At 43.6% G+C, this 20,675-nt stretch overlaps 1 protein-coding gene across 1 annotated transcript in view; it reads left to right on the forward strand.

Moving 5' to 3' along the window:
* The window catches only part of LOC124719082 (ubiquitin carboxyl-terminal hydrolase 29-like), a 433,479-nt gene that overhangs the window by 217,903 nt on the left and 194,901 nt on the right, over positions 1-20,675 (forward strand). Inside the window, exon 4 of the mRNA XM_047244762.1 lies at positions 14,970-16,942. Coding sequence (XP_047100718.1) covers positions 14,970-16,942 — 1,973 coding nt within the window. The remainder of the gene's footprint in view (positions 1-14,969; positions 16,943-20,675) is intronic.

Below are 20,675 nucleotides of genomic sequence, written 5' to 3' on the forward strand. Positions count from 1 at the left end.
CCGTCCAGGTAAAAATAAGCTTCGTCAGTAAACCAAATGCTGCCCACATGCATATCGTCGTCATCAATCCTGTACACTATATCGTTAGCAAATGTCTCGCGTGCAGCAATGGTAGCGGCGCTGAGGGGTTTCCGCGTTTGAGTTTTGTATGGATAGAGGTGTAAACTCTGGCGCATGAGACGATACGTGGACGTTGGCGTCATTTGGACCGCAGCTGCAACACGGCGAACGGAAACCCGAGGCCGCTGTTGGATCACCTGCTGCACTAGCTGCACTTTGCCCTCTGTGGTTGCCGTACGCGGTCGCCCTACCTTTCCAGCACGTTCATCCGTCACGTTCCCAGTCCGTTGAAATTTTTGAAACAGATCCTTTATTGTATAACTTTTCGGTCCTTTGGTTTCATTAAACCTCCGTTGAAAACTTCGTCTTGTTGCAACAACACTGTGTTCTAGGCGGTGGAATTCCAACACCAGAAAAATCCTCTGTTCTAATGAATAAACTATGTTGTCCACAGCACACTTGCACGTTGTGAACAGCACACGCTTACAGCAGAAAGACGACGTACAGAATGGTGCACCCACAGACTGAGTTGTCTTCTATATCTTTCACATCACTTGCAGCGCCATCTGTTGTTGAAAATTGTAACTACTGTAATTTCGAAAGTTTGTCCGCCTGAAAATGTACTGTTGTCCCAAGCATATTGCAACAAACGGTGTATTTCTATCGCTGCTCGTTTAGTTTTTATTGCCGTTTCAAATATACCGGTCATTTTTGAAACACCCTGTATATCTGAAGGATGTTGTCGGATACAGCACAATTTCTATGTTACCTCTTCCATATATGCAGAACAACACATTATGTTGCGCTAAAGCCATTACCAAAACGGAAAGATCAATTCTTCTCGAATAACAACCGTAGAATCATGTTCGGAAGACAATGAAATGACTGTTTAGACAATTAACAAAAAAAAAAAAAATCAAATGGCTCTGAGCACTATGGGACTTAAGATCTGTGGTCATCAGTCGCCTAGAACTTAGAACTACTTAAACCTACCTAACCTAAGTACATCACACACATCCATGCCCGAGGCAGGATTCGAACCTGCGACCGTAGCGGTCACACGGTTCCAGACTGAAGCGCCTAGAACCGCACGGCCACACCGGCCAGCCACAATTAACACATGTGCATCTTCTGTTGCCTACTTTTTTTGTTTTCATTCGGTAACAGTTTATCCTTTGGCATCTGTGAAAACATGGTAAAATCAAAGAGAACTTTAATTTCTACATCGATATTCCGCAAGCCACCTTACTGCGCGTGGCGGAGGGTACCTGTACCAGTACTTCTCAATTCCTTCCCTGTTCCACTCGGAAATAAAGTGAGGGAAAAACGACTGTCTATATGCCTCCGTAAGACTCCTAATTTCTCGTACCTTATTTTGGTAGTCCTTATATGCAGTGTATGTTGGCGGCTGTAGAATCGTTCGGCAGTCAGCTTCAAATACCAGTTCTCTAAATTTTGTCAATAGTGTTTCTCGAAAAGAACGTCACCTTTTATCTAGGGATTGCCATTTGAGTTACCGAAGCATCTGCGTAACACTTACATGTTGTTGAAACCTACCGCTAACAAATCTAGCAGGCAGCCTCTGATTGCTTCGATGACTTCCTTCACTCCGGCTTGGTACGGATCCCAAACGCTCGAGCAGTAAACAATAGGTCGCACCAGCATCCCATATGCGATTTCCTTTACAGGTGAACCACTCTTTCCTAAAATTCTCCCAATAAACCGAAGTCCAGCATCCGCCTTCCCTATCACAGTTCTCACATGCTTGTTCCACCCTATATCGCCTTGCAACGTTACTGCCAGCTATTTAACCGACTTGGCCGTGTCTAGCAGGACACTAGCAACACTGTACCCGATCATTACAGGTCTGCTCTTCCTACTCATCCGCATTAACTTATTTTTTCCACATTTAGTGCTAGCTGCCATTCACTACTCCAATTGGTAATTTTGTCTAAGTCGCCTTGTGTCTTCCTACAGTCACTCAACTTGGACACCTCACGGCACAACACATCACCAGCAAACAACCGCACATTGCTGCCCATCCGGTCCGCCAGATCATTTATGTGTATAGAGAACGACAGTGGTCCTGTCACACTTCCCTCGGGCACCCCTGACGATACCCTTGCCTCTGATTAACACTTTCGGCCGTCGAGAACAACATACTGGGTTTTGTTATTTAAGAAATCGACGAGTCACACTCATATCTGCGAAATTATTCCGTACGCTTCTACCTTTGTTAACAGCCTGCAATGGGGCTTCGTGTCATATGCTTTCCGGAAATCTAGAAGTGTGGAATCAGCCAATTGTCTTTCCTCCATTGTACGTAGTAAGTGAGAAAAGGGGAAGCTGAGTTTCGCCAGAGCGATGCTTTCTAAAACCATGCTGATTCGTGCACATGAGCTTCTCAGTCTCAAGAAAATTTATTATATTCGGACTGACAATATGTTCAAGGATTCTGCTGCAAACCGAAGTTAGGGATATTGGCCTTTAATTTTCTGGATCTGTTCTCTTACCCTTCATGTATACTGGTGCCACCTGTGATTTTTTTCCAGTCGCTTGGGAGTTTGTGCTGGGCGAGAGATTCACGATAAATGCAGACTAGGGTAAGGGGCCAATGTCGTACAGTATACATTGTAAAACCGGATTGGGATTCCATCCGGACCTGGTGATTTTTTTTTCAGATCTTTCAGTTATTTCTCCACACTAGGGGTGCTTATTAGTGTGTCATGCATACGGGAGTTGTTGATGGTCAAATGACAGTATGTATGTACGGTTTTGCTGTGTGAACGATTTCTTGACCCTGAAGTTCTGCAGGAGACCGTAGCCTGGAGCGAGTAGCCTTTCCGGTGCTTTTTGTGCTCCTTTTATTTCCTTCTGTGGAGCGCTCATCGAAGACTGCCACGTTTTGACTATGTCGCCGCTGTACGTAGGTCACAAACCTTTTAAAAATAGCACAAAGTATTCGCTCAGGAGCAAGGCACTATCTGCTACATCGGCTTTGCTCTTTTCAACTGCTATGTCACTCGATAAGGGCGTGAAGGCAGAGTAAAATGCAGATTTTCTCTTTGCGAATGCCCTCCTCTCATAAAGTGGCAATGGAAAGGGAGCAAGTTCGTACATGAAGTATTTTTTTCGGGTTATTATCAGACTGCTTAGAGACCATCATCCTGTTGATTCAGGGCACGTGTGATGTTCAAAAGATAGAATTCAAACGCAGTGATCTTTGAAATTGAAAATATAGTCATTCAATGATCTAAGAGACAGACTTGGCAGCCCTTCTTCAGAGTTAAATTTGAAATCAGCAGGCAAATTTGCATGCCATTGTAATTGAAATCAAGATTATTTCTGTAGGTAGAGGATGATATCGTACCGAATTCCACAAGGAACGTCCTTATTCACATATACCTGAGAAACTATAACTGTAGATTATGAGCTTTAATAACCGTATTTCCTTTTTCATGTAATGTGGTGCTAGGCTCTCTTGTGTGCTGGTGATTTTTTGTGTGCGTGAGAAGGCACAGCGCGTTCGATGTGAGGTGGGTCGGACAGGGAATGCGGTAAAAAAAGGTTCTTTGGCGAGAGAACAGGCAGGTGCAGCTGTTTTTTAATAGTAGGAGGAAATTTTTTGGTGTGATTGGTGTGAATGGTGTCATAATAAGCTGCACCTATCGATTGGTACAGTTTTTTCTTATATATAGACACCACACAGGACAGGACGATAGGTACTGCTCTCAGTCTTCTGCAACGTGGACTAGAAACAGTTTTGAAACTTATTTTCGTATAAATGATGATTACCTCTTCTCTATCGTAGCAAGACAATGCTGACGACGATGCGGCGATCGACCTTTTGAAAATTATTCCCATGCATCCGAAGATTTGCTGCAATGGTTCATGATGCCCGTAGAGTGAAACAGGTATACTTGAAGCTCATAGAAATAAAATACGTTTCTTCCACGAACTACGAGGTGCGGCTAGAAAAAAACCGGACTGATGCTGGGAAAAACATTTATTTACAATTATTTACAATTTCATGTTATCTCCTTCAATGTACTCTCCTCCTCGGTCTCTACACCGCTCCATACGAATTTTCCACTGTTCATAGCAATGCTGCAGATCATTTTCGGTAAGTCCATACATTACTTCCGTCGCTTTTTCTTTTACTGCTTCAACAGTCTCAAATCTAGTTCCTTTCAAAGCTGACTTGACTTTAGGGAAAAGAAAAAAGTCACAGGGGGCCAAATCAGGTGAGTAGGGTGGATGATCTAAGATGGGAATGTTGTGTTTTGCCAAAAACGTCTTCACTGACAACGCACTGTGAGCTGGGGCATTGTCTTGGTGAAGGATCCATGACTTTTTTCTCCACAAATCGTTCCGTTTTCTCCGTACTCGCTCACGTAGGGTAGCCAGGACGCTAATGTAGTAATGCTGATTCACTGTTTGTCCCTCTGGTACCCAATCAATGTGCACAATCCCTTTGATGTCATAAAAGACAATCATCATTGCCTTGAATTTCGATTTTGACATTCGTGCTTTTTTTTGTCGTGGCGAACCAGGAGTTTTCCAATGCATCGATTGGCGTTTAGTTTCGGGATCGTAAGTAAAAAACCACGATTCATCGCAAGTAATAACATCTTGTAAGAAGGTGGGATCACTTTCAATGTTTTCCAGGATGTCAGAACAAATCATTCTTCGGCGTTCCTTCTGTTCAATTGTGAGACACTTTGGAACCATTTTTGAACACACTTTGTTCATGTTGAAACTTTCATGAAGAATCTGCCTAACACTTTCCTTGTCAACTCCTGTTAACTCAGACACTGCTCTGATTGTTAAACGGCGATCTTGTCGAACAAGTTTACCGATTTTTTCAATGTTTGCATCGGTTTTTGCTGACAATGGTCTGCCAGTGCGAGTGTCATCACTGGTGTCTTCGCGGCCATCTTTAAATCGTTTAAACCACTCAAACACTTGTGTTCGCGATAAACAATCATCGCCGTACACTTGTTGTAACATTACAAACGTTTCACTTGCAGATTTTCCTAGTTTGAAACAAAATTTGATGTTAACACGCTGTTCTTTCTGTACACTCAACATTTTCCGACGCACAGACAAAACGTCAACTACTTAAAACAGACGCCACGGGCAGACTGAGTGCAGGAGGCAGATGAAACTCGAGTAGTAGGCGGAGCGAGAGTCACGTGACAGGCCACGCGACTTTCAGCCTTATTGCATCCGTTTTATTGTTTCACCAGTACTAGTCCGGTTTTTTTCTAGCCACACCTCGTATGCACTCCTTATTTGTTACACACATACACCACTGCGGACAAGAACAGAAGAGCTACGTTACAAACATTAAAACAAGATGTCTTGTTAAAAAAATCTGAAGGTGTATCGTTTTTAATTCTTCCGTCGCCATCTTAGGTTATATTAATACGGCTTAATATGAATTAATATATCTTTGGCGCATTCATCTGGCGCCCGTAAGAATTAATACATGTCCTTTGTCTATACAGATAGACCTTATAGGTACTTACACAATTGACATCAGATAGTAACGTTTTATTTTTAGCAGGATTCCATATGTAGGAAAAGCCTCGTTATTGGACCGCTGTTTTCTGCATATTTCTCTATTGGCGAGCAGGAACGATTCAGGGAAAGGATAGCTTGACTTTAGAATATACCAAAAAGTTCGGACTGCTTCGGAAGATGGTGGTGGTGGTAAGTTCCTATGGAATCAAACTGCGGAGGTCATCGATCCCTAGTCTTACACAGTACTAAATCTAACTTAAACCGACTTACGCTAAGGACGTGGAAGGACTCGAACCTCCCACGAGGGAAGCCGCGTGAACCGTGACAAGGCGCCTGAGACTACGCGGTTGACGTAAGACACGCAAGTGTTCGCATGTAGGACTTCTTCGGGAGACCCGGTAGTATTTGGACATAAAAGATTTTTTTTTGGAAGACACGGTAGAGTTGGCACAGAGATTTTCGTACGCAAATGAAACCAACACTGATCACGAGGTACTATGAACATGAAGCTGTGCGCACGTGTGCATGTCACCTGTATACGTGGGAGACAGATCAGCGCATCGTAGCAGACGAGCCGACCGCAGTCTGCTCTCATCTCCAGCTGATAGGCATCCACACGACGCCGGCTGGGGTGGCCGAGCGGTTCTAGTCGCTACAGTCTGGAACCGCACGACCGCTACGGTCGAGGTTCGAATCCTGCCTCGGGCATGGATGTATGTGATGTCCTTAGATTAGTTAGGTTTAAGTAGTTCTAAGTTCTAGGGGACTGATGACCATAGCAGTGAAGTCCCATAGTGCTCAGAGCCAATTAGATTTCTAAAATCTATGTTTGTATATCATTGCACATTTGCTCATAATGTATGCCTATACTGTATTTTTACAGACAGTTAGACGCACCTTAATTTTTAAGCAGTTTTTTTAAAAAGAACATTTTTATTATTATTAGACTGCAAAGCCAGACTAAAAAAACTCTTAGTTTGTAAAACAGAATTTGGCTTTAAAAACCCCTGAAAATCGTCATCTGAACTTACTTCTTCTTCGTTGCCTCCTCCATCTAATATGGTCTTCATTGCCATCTAGAGCGTTACTTACGCCGCACTTCTTGAAAATTTAAGAGTAATGTCTTCTCTCACTCTACACCACGACTGCTCAATCCACTGACACACTTGTTTGGTTGTAGGTCGTTTTATAGTTCCATTCGGCGTGTATTCTTGTTAGGTTTCATCCCTCATCCATTTGTTCTGTTTCTCTCTCATATATACGTTAAACTGTTTATTTATTCAGACATTAAGAGGTTGTAATTGTGAAGTGAGTTCTCCCGGAATAACAGCAAGCTCTGTATTTCCCTGTCTCAGTTTCTCTTTCACAGAATTTTTCAGATGACTACTATTTAACTGATCTAGCACAAATAGAGAATTCTTTTTCAATAAAGCACCTTTCCTTCTTTTCCACTCTCCGTTATCCGTAATTTCTTACGAACCTCCTCCACTCAACCCTTCTCATGTACGTGAACGCCAGAAGGTTTTTGGCTCTGTTTTTCGCTTGGAAATTATCATTGGATTAAGTTTAGTACCGTCGACACAACATGGAAGGACTACACTGTAGTGAATTTTTGCATGTCCGCTTGTTTTTATAGTTACAGTTTTAGCATCTTTCATGGCAACAGTTCTGTTACTCGGCACTTCAAATGTCAGAGGAGTTTCGTCCGCATTCGCTATTTGGCTTAGTTCCACACTGGTTTTCTTTCGATTTTGAATAATGGAGCGATGAAAATACAATATTTTCTCTTCATACTCTTGTAGCATTTTCTGAGATATTTTGGTTTTGGTTCGCATGCTGTGTCCGTGACGTTTCCTAAACCTGTAGCGTCAACCAACTCCACCCTTATATTCTACGTCGAATGTGTGGTCATTTTTAAGACTGACGGGAATTTTAAATCAAACAGTGGACATCTTTATATTAATTTCGAGTTTAAGACGCACCTGAATTTTGGAGGTAATTTTTCGAAGAAAAAAGTGCGTCTTATAGACCGTAAAATAGGGTAATTGATCTTCTTAGAAACTAAATCAATGTATTTAAATGGCATATTGTTTCTGTTAGACACTTTCCCTTCAAATTAATTATTCTTTATGTAAATCCCCACTATACGATCAACAGCTTGGGCCATTAACAATTGGCGTTCTCCAATTAAATTGTGTGCACATAAAACTCACACCTTAGGTCTTAAAGGCGTGGCCCTACTCACAATTAATTTTCTGGGTTAGGATAACTTTCCACGCTCGAGGATTTCGCAACCTACTATCAGCTTGTCATTATAATATCTCATTTGGCATGAGGAGTGAATTTGGACTTCGTTGATGCTATTTAGCAAATCAGACTGTGCTGTAAGTTTCCGCTTTCCACACGACTCACGTGGTTTATTTAAAGCTCTCTTTTTCACTAACGGAGTTTCACCATCATTCAAGACTTTCAGTACAGATAAAGCATACAGCCCAATGTGAATCTGACGTTTTGAACGAATGAACACGTACTACACTACTGGCCATTAAAATCGCTACACCACGAAGATGACGTGCTACAGACGCGAAATTTAACCGACAGGAAGAAGATGTTGTGATATGCCAATGATTAGTTTTTCAGAGCATTCACACAAGGTTTGCGCCGGTGACGACACCTACAACGTGCTGACATGAGGAAAGTTTCCAACCGATTTCTCATTCACAAACAGCAGTTGACCGGCGTTGCCTGGTGAAACGTTGTTGTGATGCCTCGTGTAAGGAGGAGAAATGCGTACCATCAAGTTTCCGACTTTGATAAAGGTCGGATTATAGCCTATCGCGATTGCGGTTTATCGTATCCCGACATTGCTGCTCGCGTTGGTCGTGATCCAATGACTGTTAGCAGAATATGGAATCGGTGGGTTCAGGAGGGTAATACGGAACGCCGTGCTGGATCCCAACGGCCTCGTATCACTAGCAGTCGAGATGACAGGCATCTTATCCGCATGGCCGTAACGGATCGTGCAGCCACGTCTCGAACCCTGAGTCAACAGATGGTGACGTTTGCAAGACAACAATCATCTGCACGAACAGTTCGACGACGTTTGCAGCAGCATGGACTATCAGCTCGGAGACCGTGGCTGCAGTTACCCTTGACGCTGCATCACAGACAGGAGCGCCTGCGATGGTGTACTCAACGACGAACCTGGAAGCACGAATGGCAAAACGTCGTTTTGTTGGATGAATCCAAATTCTGTTTACAGCATCGTGATGGTCGCATCCGTGTTTGGCGACATCGCGGTGAACGTACATTGGAAGCGTGTAATCGTCATCGCCATACTGGCGTATCACCCGCCGTGATAGTATGGGGTGCCATTGGTTACACGTCTCGGTCACCTCTTTTCCCCATTGACGCTACTTGAACAGTGCACGTTAGATTTCAGATGTGGTACGACCCGTAGCTCTACCGTCCATTCGATCCCAGCGAAGCCCTACATTTCAGCAGGATAATGCACGACCGCATGTTGCAGGTCCTGTATGGGCCTTTTTGGATACAGAAAATGTTCGACTGCTGCCCTGGCCAGCACATTCTCCAGATCTCTCACCAATTGAAAACGTCTGGTCAATGGTGACCGAGCAACTGGCTCGTCACAAAATTCGCCAGTGGTGGTATCGTGTTGAAGCTGTATGGGCAGCTGTACCTGTACACGCCATCCAAGCTCTGTTTGACTCAATGCCCAGGCGCATCGAGGCTGTTATTACGGCTGTTCTGGGTACTGATTTCTCAGGATCTATGCATCCAAATTGCGTGAAAATGTAATCACATGTCCGTTCTAGCATAATGTATTTGTCCAATGAATACCCGTTTATCATCTGCATTGTTCTTGGTGTAGCAATTTTAATGGCCAGGTGTGTATAATACAGCAACAACGCCCATTCACAGCAGTTAAATAGTCAACTGACGGAAACCTTGCAAACTCAAAGGGCTGTCCAGTGGAAGGATGAATCTTGTCGAGGGGAGGGAATGAGGGAAGATAGGGAATTCGCGTCAACATTGGGCGAGCAGTGAAAATAAAGTAAAATTTATTTTAAATTGTGTTTTGTTGAAATATAAGTATATTTAAAAGAGTTGAAAATATGAGTTTCTCTTTTTTCAAAACTACTTAGTCCCCAGATATTACACGAATCTAATGAACTACGTGTACACCGAGGTGACAAAAGTCATGTGATAGCAATATGCACGTATACAAATGGCGATAGTATTGCGTACACAAGGTATAAAAGAGAAGAGCATTGACAGGGTGGTTGTTTGTACACAGGTGATTCATGTGCAAGGGTTTCCCAAGTGATTATTGCTGCGCGACGGTAATTAACAGACTTTGAACGCCGAATGGTAGTTGTAACTAGAAGCATGGACATTCAATTTCGGAAATAGTTAGGGAATTCAGTATTCCGAGAGCCACAGCGTCGAGATTTTGCTGAGAATACCAAATTCCAGTCATTACCTCTCACCACGGACAACACAGTGGCCAGCTTCCTTCACTTAACGACCGAGAACACGGGCGTTCGCGTGGAGTTGTCAACGCTAGGAGACAAGCAGCACTGTGTGAAATAACCGCGGAAAGTAATGTGGGACGTACGACGAATGTACCCGCTAAAACAGTGCATCGAAGTTTGGCATTAACAGGCTGTGGCAGCAGACGACCGACGCGATTGCAGCACCTGTCCTGGGCTCGTGTCCATATCGGTTGGACCCTAGACGACTGGAAAACCTTGGCCTGGTCGGATGAGTTGCGATTTCAGCTGGTAAGTGTTCGTGTGCCGGAGGTCCCATGAAGCCATGGACCAAAGTTGTCAACAAGGTACTGTGTGAGCTGGTATAGCTCTGTAATTGTGTGGGTAGTGTTTACATGGAATGGACTGAGTCCTCTGGTCCAACTGGGAATGGTATGTTTGTCTATTTGGAAATCATTTTCAGCCATTCATAGACTCCACGTTCCCAAAGAACGATGGAATTTTTGTGGACGACAACGCGCCATGCCACCGAACCACAGTGGTTCACTATTGGCTTGAAGAACATACTGGAGAACTCGAACGAATGATTTTTCCACCCCGACTTCCTACATGAATTCCATCGAAAATTTACGGGACGCAATCGAGAGGTCAGTTGGTGTACAACATCCTGCACCGGTAACACGTTTGCAATTATTGACGGGTATAGAGGCAGCATGGCTCAATATTTCTGCAGGGTACTTCCAACGCCTTGTTGAGTTCATGCTACATGGCGTTACTGCACTACATCGGGCAAAAGGAGGTCTGACACGATACTGGGAGATATCCTAACTTTTGTCACCTCAGTATGTATATATATATACAGGATGTTTCAAAAATGACCGGTATATTTGAAACGGCAATAAAAATTAAACGAGCAGCGATAGAAATACACCGTTTGTTGCAATATGCTTGGGACAACAGTACATTTTCAGGCGGACAAACTTTCGAAATTACAGTAGTTACAATTTTCAACAACAGATGGCGCTGCGGTCTGGGAAACTCTATAGTACGATATTTTCCACATATCCACCATGCGTAGCAATAATATGGCGTAGTCTCTGAATGAAATTACCCGAAACCTTTGACAACGTGTTTGGCGGAATGGCTTCACATGCAGATGAGATGTACTGCTTCAGCTGTTCAATTGTTTCTGGATTCTGGCGGTACACCTGGTCTTTCAAGTGTCCCCACAGAAAGAAGTCACAGGGGTTCATGTCTGGCGAATAGGGAGGCCAATCCACGCCGCCTCCTGTATGTTTCGGGTAGCCCAAAGCAATCACACGATCATCGAAATATTCATCCAGGAAATTAAAGACGTCGGCCGTGCGATGTGGCCGGGCACCATCTTGCATAAACCACGAGCTGTTCGGAGTGTCGTCTAAGGCAGTTTGTACCGCCACAAATTCACGAAGAATGTCCAGATAGCGTGATGCAGTAATCGTTTCGGATCTGAAAAATGGGCCAATGATTCCTTTGGAAGAAATGGCGGCCCAGACCAGTACTTTTTGAGGATGCAGGGACGATGGGACTGCAACATGGGGCTTTTCGGTTCCCCATATGCGCCAGTTCTGTTTATTGACGAAGCCGTCCAGGTAAAAATAAGCTTCGTCAGTAAACCAAATGCTGCCCACATGCATATCGCCGTCATCAATCCTGTGCACTATATCGTTAGCGAATGTCTCTCGTGCAGCAATGGTAGCGGCGCTGAGGGGTTGCCGCGTTTGAATTTTGTATGGATAGAGGTGTAAACTCTGGCGCATGAGACGATACGTGGACGTTGGCGTCATTTGGACCGCAGCTGCAACACGACGAACGGAAACCCGAGGCCGCTGTTGGATCACCTGCTGCACTAGCTGCGCGTTGCCCTCTGTGGTTGCCGTACGCGGTCGCCCTACCTTTCCAGCACGTTCATCCGTCACGTTCCCAGTCCGTTGCAATTTTTCAAACAGATCCTTTATTGTATCGCTTTTCGGTCCTTTGGTTACATTAAACCTCCGTTGAAAACTTCGTCTTGTTGCAACAACACTGTGTTCTAGGCGGTGGAATTCCAACACTAGAAAAATCCTCTGTTCTAAGAAATAAACCATGTTGTCTACAGCACACTTGCACGTTGTGAACAGCACACGCTTACAGCAGAAAGACGACGTACAGAATGGCGCACCCACAGACTGCGTTGTCTTCTATATCTTTCACATCACATGCAGCGCCATCTGTTGTTGAAAATTGTAACTACTGTAATTTCGAAAGTTTGTCCGCCTGAAAATGTACTGTTGTCCAAAGCATATTGCAACAAACGGTGTATTTCTATCGCTGCTCGTTTAGTTTTTATTGCCGTTTCAAATATACCGGTCATTTTTGAAACACCCTGTGTGTATATATATATATATATATATATATATATATATATATATATATATATATATATATATATATATATATATATTGGCTTAAATATGTTCAGGAATATTGTTTTTGACTGAGGCTGGTATTTTCAGTCCACTTTCATTGAAATTGTTAATGCAACATTCCTCAGCGTGTATGTGGAGCAATTACAAATATTTTATATGCCTCAATAAGGAAGTTAAATACTGTAGAGCATTGTGTACGAAACTGCATTGAAAAAAGTTAGTAGTACGAAACGACTGATATATCTAATTTTTTGCGGGTTATTGATATTGTTGCAGATTTTCACATCCTCGTATCTCAGTAGATGTTCTGAATTTTTCACCATGTGCTCTTTAAAACTGGTAATTGCATATTGTTTGGCTAAAATGCATTGCCATTTGATTAAGATCTATTGTTTATTGTTAGTGCTATTAATTGTTCGACCTATGACACTGCCAAACACATCGCCACTCTCCTACAGTTGTTTGCTGGAAAAAAAACTGACACATTAGAAATTCTAGTCATTTTGTCAAAGAATTAATATCCGTTATGTTGAGTCCTTGGGTGAATTATAGTCAGTTTTGTCGTATCACTGTCTGGTAAGGTTCCACTTAATGATGTGATAGCAGAGTTAGGATGTATTTGGGTCTCTCACCAACTTACTTTCAGTTGGACAAAAATTCTTATAGTGAACTGATGATGTGGCAATGGGGTACCTACTCAGCGCAGTTGCAGCAAATTTATGTTATGAAGGAACGATTCTTTAGGTGGCAACCATCATGTTGATTTTGCTATGTTGATGACACTTTCGTTGTGTGGGTACATGGAGAAAAAGACCCTTCAGAATTTCTAAATTTTCTGATTGATTCTAATTCTAATGACAGAAAATCCTAGTTTTGTGTTAAATCAGTAAATTGGTCAAAGCTGTCTGTCCAGATACGCTGTGACTGTAATGGCATTGAAACAGAGGATGACACAGAAAAACCGGAAATACTAAACGTCTTTTTCCAAAACTGCTCCACAGAGGGATATCGCATTGTAGTTCCTCCTTTAAATCGACGCAATGACAGTTGTTGAAAGGCATTGATTAGCCAGAACATTATGACCACGTAACTAGTATATACCAGCATGTCCACCTTTGGCGCAGATAACAGCAGTGACGTGTCGTGCGATGGAAGCGATGCAGCCTCGCAACAGTGCGCTGATAGCGTGTATGGCTCTTTCTGTACATACACTACTGGCCATCCTTGAGTCAGCAGATGGGGGCGTTTGCAAGACAACAACCATCTGCACGAACAGTTCGACGACGTTTGCAGCAGCACGGACTGTCAGCTCGGAGACCGCGGCTGCGGTTAGCCTTGACGCTGCATCGCAGACAGGAGCGCCTGAGATGGTGTACTCAACGACGAACCTGGGTGCACGAATGGCAAAACGTCTTTTTTTCGGATGAGTCCAGGTTCTGCTTACAGCATCATGATGGTCGCATCCGTGTTTGGCGATATCGCGGTGAACGTACACTGGGAGCGTTTATTCGTCATCGCCATACTGGTATATCACCCGGCGTGATGGTATGGTGTGCCATTGGTTACACGTCTCGGTCACCTCTTGTTCGCATTGACGGCACTTTGAACAGTGGACGTTACATTTCAGATGTGTTACGACCCGTGGCTCTACCCTTCATTCGATTCCTGCGAAACCCTACATTTCAGCAGTGTAATGCACGACCGCATGTTGCAGGTCCTGTACGGGCCTTTCTGGATACAGAAAATGTTCGACTGCTGCCCTGGCCAACGCATTCTCCTCACCAATTGAAAACGTCTGGTGAGTGGTGGCCGAGCAACTGGCTCGTCACAATACGCCAGTTACTACTCTTGATGAACTGTAGTATCGTGTTGAAGCCGCGTGGGCGGCTGTACCTGTACACGCCATCCAAGCTCTGTTTGACTCAATGCCCAGGCGTATCAAGGCCGTTATTACGGCCAGAAGTTGTTTTTCTGGGTACTGATTTCTCAGGATCTGTGCACCCAAATTGCGTGAAAATGTAATCACATGTCAGTTATACTATAATATATTTGTCCAATGAATACCCGTTTACATCTGCATTTCTTCCGGGTGTAGCAATTTTAATGGGCAGTAGTGTATTTTAGATTTTTTCTTATATTGCTTGTGTGGATGACCATGCACGAGGTTGGGAGAGAATGGATGTATTTGTGTAAGGCTTATTCTTTCCCTTTTGTTTACCACTTCAATTCTTACTAATATTTGTAAGGCACTGATAACGTCGCCTTTGACCACCCAAAACACACACACACACACACACACACACACACACACACACACACACACACACCATTTTACACTTCAACATTTTCCACTTCCACTCTGCATGTTAATTAAAAATGACAAGAGTTTTTAACATATAATTTATTTTCTTTTCCATTCCAGGAGAGCCATAAAAAGGGTCCTACCCGGAGAACGATAGACATTTTGATGAAGGAACTGGACAGGTCGGAGGTCCCCCGGGAGTTAGGTGAACCCAACAGGAAATGTATTACGGACTCGTGGCAGGAAGACTTTTGGAGGAAGTGTAACAGTGACTCAGAAAAGAGAATTCGTTCTGGGAATGTAAAGAATTTGACCAATCGGCCTTCCACCAATGCCAGACTACCTGTTGATGCCAAAATAGGTAAAGGAAGAGAGAATTTGCTAATGAAAGCGGCGGCATCATTGAAACTATCTAATCTGTTCTACAGTGCAAATCGTTATACTTTGCCTTCATTACAACCTGTTGTGATGGTAGATAAATTACATAATGAATCTACAGAGTTACCAGCTGTCAGTGGTACTACCGTAGCTACATCCCAACCCCGTGAGAGGAGAAAATTTTTTGTAACTGAACCAAAGTGGCCGACTCGCAGCAGCGGTTTAAATGGGAGAGTCAATGGAGTATGCAACGGGAGGTATTTGCCTAGCTCACCTCGTATTAAATTTGGAGGTAAGAAAGATGCCAGATTGCTGGGGAGAGGAAATGGATCTCATGCTCTGAACAGCAATCCATTGGCTACATCTACACCAGCAGAGAGAAGAAATGTTTTTGTAGCTGATCGGAACGGTCATACTATACAATATGAAGAAATGAAAGGTGCCGCTTTGCAGGAGAAAGGAAGTGGGTCCGAGGAAACTGTAGTTGGTGAATCTAGGTTGTCCAGTAGTGGAAGACGTGGCTCGAAACAAGTGGCTGACTGCAGTGCGGAGCTAGATGAAAAAAGAGCCGAGCTGTCAACGCCCATCCAAGTGAATGGAGTACACGAAGGGAGCAGCATTTGGAAAGAAACCTTGCCCTCGAGGAAAACTGGACCGGGTGGCTGTGCAAAGAGAAAGACTTCTCCCATTAAAGACAACAGCATCGTTAAAGTCAGGAGGACAGATGAACGCTCAGAAGAATATGAAAGAGGTACGCGAAGTTGTGTACGTGGTTTGTTTGAAGATGAGTCAGAAGGATGCGAAAAAATACTCGCGGATGTAAATGAACTGCAACGTTCTCAGAATGGTGCTATTGTTAATCAGTCTGGTCCAACCAGGGAGGCTGTACAGTGTGAGCAACAGAGTTCTGTTTACAGTAATAGGAAATGTGTAACATCTGCACTAGAAGTTGGCGTTAGCGGTCATTTGTTTGGGAATGTAGCGAATAGTGACTGTGATTCTTCCACTGCAGACTGTAACACAGTAGAGAGCACAGGAGAGTTAAATGTACCAGGTTGTGAAAATAAAACGAGTAGTGACGATTGTCAGAGCTCTTCATATGCCGTGTCTTCCTCTTTGCAACCAGTGGTTCTGCTCAGAAAGTTAACCTGCGACGAGATCAGACATTATACCTCGGAAAGGCTCACACCGCGAGAGGAAACTTCCCAGAAGTGTGTTGAACAATCTGGAAGCATAGATAATTTGGAGATATCAAGTGAACCGTCTCTGCTTTCCTTTAAGAACAGAATGTTTTCTGGTGGCTGCACGAAAGGCTACAGGAAGTCGTATGGTAAGAAAAGCAAGTTTTTCAAAAGTGATGCGGCATCACTTGGAGACCAAGGTAATGGGAAATCATGTGAGCAAGAAAGTCCAGAATCTGAAACTGAAGAAAGACTGTTCAGGGCAATATGGCCAAAGCCTGCAACAGAGTTGCGCCTCCCGGATGTGGAGCGAAACAGTGTGGCCAACAGCCTACGGAATTACAGTTGTAATGGTGTGAGAGAAAATGCATTGGACAAAATTGTTGAATGCACTGATGCAGAGAACTTTGTCTCCAAACGCGGGAACGATAAAGTGCCCCCAAATTCTGGTTTCAGCAATGGAGAAGTTGTAGGACCAGATATCTCTTCAGCCGAAGCAGTTCCGCCATTTAAAATGTCAGCCTCTGATAACAGGTAAGTAAAATATAATTTTGCTATTACTACAACAACGTAGTTATTTTTAAATATGTTGTAAGTTATCAATGTGTCGAGGATCGATACTAAGTGTGATGGAAGAGAGTGAATGAACTCAGAAATGTGTGTAAGCGTGGGAACAAGATCTCTGTAGTATGAGGGTAATCCCAAAAGTAAGGTCTCCTATTTTTTTACAAGTACATAAACCTTTTTATTTCTGCAATGGTTTACATCAGTTTACAGCTTGAACATTTAGCTATTTTTCGACATAATCACCGTTTCTGTCGATGCATTTTTGTAGACGCTGTGGCAGTTTTTGTATCCCGTGTCATACCAGCTCACCGCCATGCTGTTCAGAAAGTTATGAACCTCTTTCTTTCACCTCGTAGGAGCTGAATCGCTTTCCGGCCAAATGTTCTTTTAGCTTAGGGAACAGGTGATAGTCACGGGGCGCCAAGTCAGGACTATAGGGTGGGTGGGTGATTACGTTCCACTGAAACTGTTGCAGGAGAGCAACTGTTTGCCAAGCGATGTCTGGGCGAGCGTTGTCATGTGTACGCCCTTGCTCCGGTTCTGAATTGCCTGTTTGAGGTTTTTCAGAGTCTCACAGTACCTGTCAGCGTTAATTGTGGTCCCTGCGATTCAGCTCCGACGACGAGGTGATAGAAGAGGTTCATAACTTTCTAAACAGCATGGCGGCGAGCTGGTATGACATGGGATACAAAAACTGCCACAGCGTCTACAAAAATGCATCGGCAGGAATGGTGGTTATGTCGAAAAATAGCTAAACGTTCAAGCTGTAAACTGATGTAAACCATTGTAGAAATAAACAGGTCTATGTACTTAAAAAAATAGGAGACCTTACTTTTGGGGTTACCCTCGTAGATGACATTCCCTCAGAATTACTTTGATCCTTTGGTAAGCCATCCATGACAAAATTATTCCGCCTGTTGAGCAAGAGAGATGAGGCAGGTGAAATTCCCTCAGACTTGAGGAAGAATGAAATAATTCCAGTTCGAAAGTAGGCAGTGTTGCCAGGTGTAAGTGTAATAAGTCATGGTTCCAAAGTATTGAAACGAACTATTTACGTAGGAATGGAAAAACTGGTAAAGGCTGACCTCTGGGAGTATCAGTTTGAGTACTTAAGAAATGTAGGAACATGTGATGATGCAATACTGATCCTACGACTTGTCTTAGAAGATAGGTTGAAGAAAGGCAAACCTAGATTTTGGCGATGTAAACTGGACTACAGTCTCTGAAATTTTTAAAGTGGCAGGGATAAAATGTAGAAAGAGAGAGGTTATTTGCAAATTGTGCAGAAACCAGTCTACAGTTACAAGAGTCAAAGGATATCAAAGGGAAACAGTGGCTGAGAAAGGAGTGCGACAGGCTTTTAGCCAATACATGACTTATTCAATATCTATACTCAGGAAGCTGTGAAGGAAACCATGGAGAAGATTGGGGGTAATCAAAGTTCAGGAAGAGAAAATAAAAACTTGGAGGTTTGTTCGTGATGTAATTCTCTCGGAAACTGAAACGGATTTGGAAGTGTTAGTTGAACTTACAAGGTTAGTGTTTTGAGAAGGGATCATGAAATGAACTTCAATAAAAGCAAAATCAGAGTAATAGAATGTAGTCGAATTAAATCAGGCGTTTCTGAGGGAATTGATTAGAAATGAGGCCCGAAAGGTACTAAAGGAGTTGAGTTACACTATGTGATCAAAAGTATCAGGACACCTGGCTGAAAATGACTTACAAGTTCGTGGCGCCGTCCATAGGTAATGCTGGAATTCTGTATGGTGTTAGCCCACCCTTAGCCTTGATGACAGCTTCCACCCTCGCAGGCATATGTTCAATCAGGTGCTAGAAGGTTTCTTGGGGAATGGCAGCCCGTTCTTCACGGAGTGCTGCGCTGAGGAGAGGTATCGATGTCTGTCGGTGAGGCCTGGCACGAAGTCGGCGTTCCAAAACATACCAAAGGTGTTATATAGGATTCAGGTCAGGACTCTGTGCATGCCAGTCCATTACAGGGATGTTATCGCGTAACCACTCCGCCACAGGTTGTGCATTATGAACAGGTGCTTGATCGTGTTGAAAGATGCAATCGGCATCCCCGAATTGCTCTTCAACAGTGGGAAGCAAGAAGGTGCTCAAAACACCAATGTAGACCTGTGCTGTGATAGTGCCACGCAAAACAACAAGGTGTGCAAGCTCCCTCCATGAAAAACACAACCACACCACTACACCACCGCCTCTGTTGGCACTACACACGCTGGCAGTTAATGTTCACTGAGCATTCGCCATACCCACACTCTGTCATCGGATCGCTACATTGTGTACCGTGATTCGTCACTCAACACAACGTTTTTCCACTGTGCAATCGTCCAATGTTTACGCTCCCTACTAGCCAAGATGCCAAGCGGGCATCTTCTGGCATTTGCCGGCGTGATGTTTGACTTATTAGCAGCCGCTCGGCCATGAAATCCAAGTTTTCTCACATCCCGCCTAACTGTCTTAGTACCTGCAGTGGATCCTAATGCAGTTTGGAATTCCTGTGTGATGGTCTGGATAGGTGTCTCCTATTACACATTATGACCCTCTTCAACTGTCGGCGGTCTCTGTCAATCAACAGACGAGGTCGGTCTGTACGCTTTTGTGCTGTACGTGTCCCTTAACGTTTTCACTTCACTATCACATCAGAAACAGTGGACCTAGGGATGTTTAGGAGTGTGGAAATCTCGCGTACAGACGTATGACGCAAGTGACACCCAATCACCTGGCCACATTCGAAGTCCGTGAGTCCCGCAGAGCACCCCATACTGCTCTCTCACGATGTCTAATGGCTACTGAGGTGGGTGATATGTAGTACCTGGCAGTAGGTGTCGGCGCAATACCCTAATATGAAAAACGTATGTTTTTAGGGGTGTCCAGATACGTTTGATCACATAGTGTATTTGGGAAGCCTCATATCAGTCTTCGAACTGAACGCCAGACCAATATTAAGGTCTATTTGTACTTTGTACCAGCCACCACACATTCTGTGGCGATGTGTATGTACTGGATGCAGACTAAAAACCTGGTATGAACATCAGTTCAGTCAGTGTATATTGTTGTTGTTGTTGTGGTCTTCAGTCCTGAGACTGGTTTGATGTAGCTCTCCATGCTACTCTATCCTGTGCAAGCTTCTTCATCTCCCAATACCTACTGCAACCTACATCCTTCTGAATCTGCTTGGTGTATTCATCTCTTGGCCTCCCTCTACGATTTTTACCCTCCACGCTGCCCTCCAATGCTAAATTTGTGATCCCTTGATGCCTCAAAACATGTCCTACCAACCGATCCCTTCTTCTAGTCAAGTTGTGCCACAAACTTCTCTTCTCACCAATCCTATTCAATACCTCCTCATTAGTTACGTGATCTACCCACCTTATCTTCAGCATTCTTCTGTAGCACCACATTTCGAAAGCTTCTATTCTCTTCTTGTCCAAACTGGTTATCATCCATGTTTCACTTCCATACATGGCTACACTCCATACAAATACTTTCAGAAACTACTTCCTGACACTTAAATCTATACTCGATGTTAACAAATTTCTCTTCTTCAGAAACGATTTCCTTGCCATTGCCAGTCTACATTTTATATCCTCTCTACTTCGACCATCATCAGTTATTTTACTCCCTAAATAGCAAAACTCCTTACTACTTTAAGTGTCTCATTTCCTAATCTAATCCC

Source organism: Schistocerca piceifrons, chromosome 10 (assembly GCF_021461385.2).
Source record: "Schistocerca piceifrons isolate TAMUIC-IGC-003096 chromosome 10, iqSchPice1.1, whole genome shotgun sequence".
Classification (NCBI taxonomy): domain Eukaryota; kingdom Metazoa; phylum Arthropoda; class Insecta; order Orthoptera; family Acrididae; genus Schistocerca; species Schistocerca piceifrons.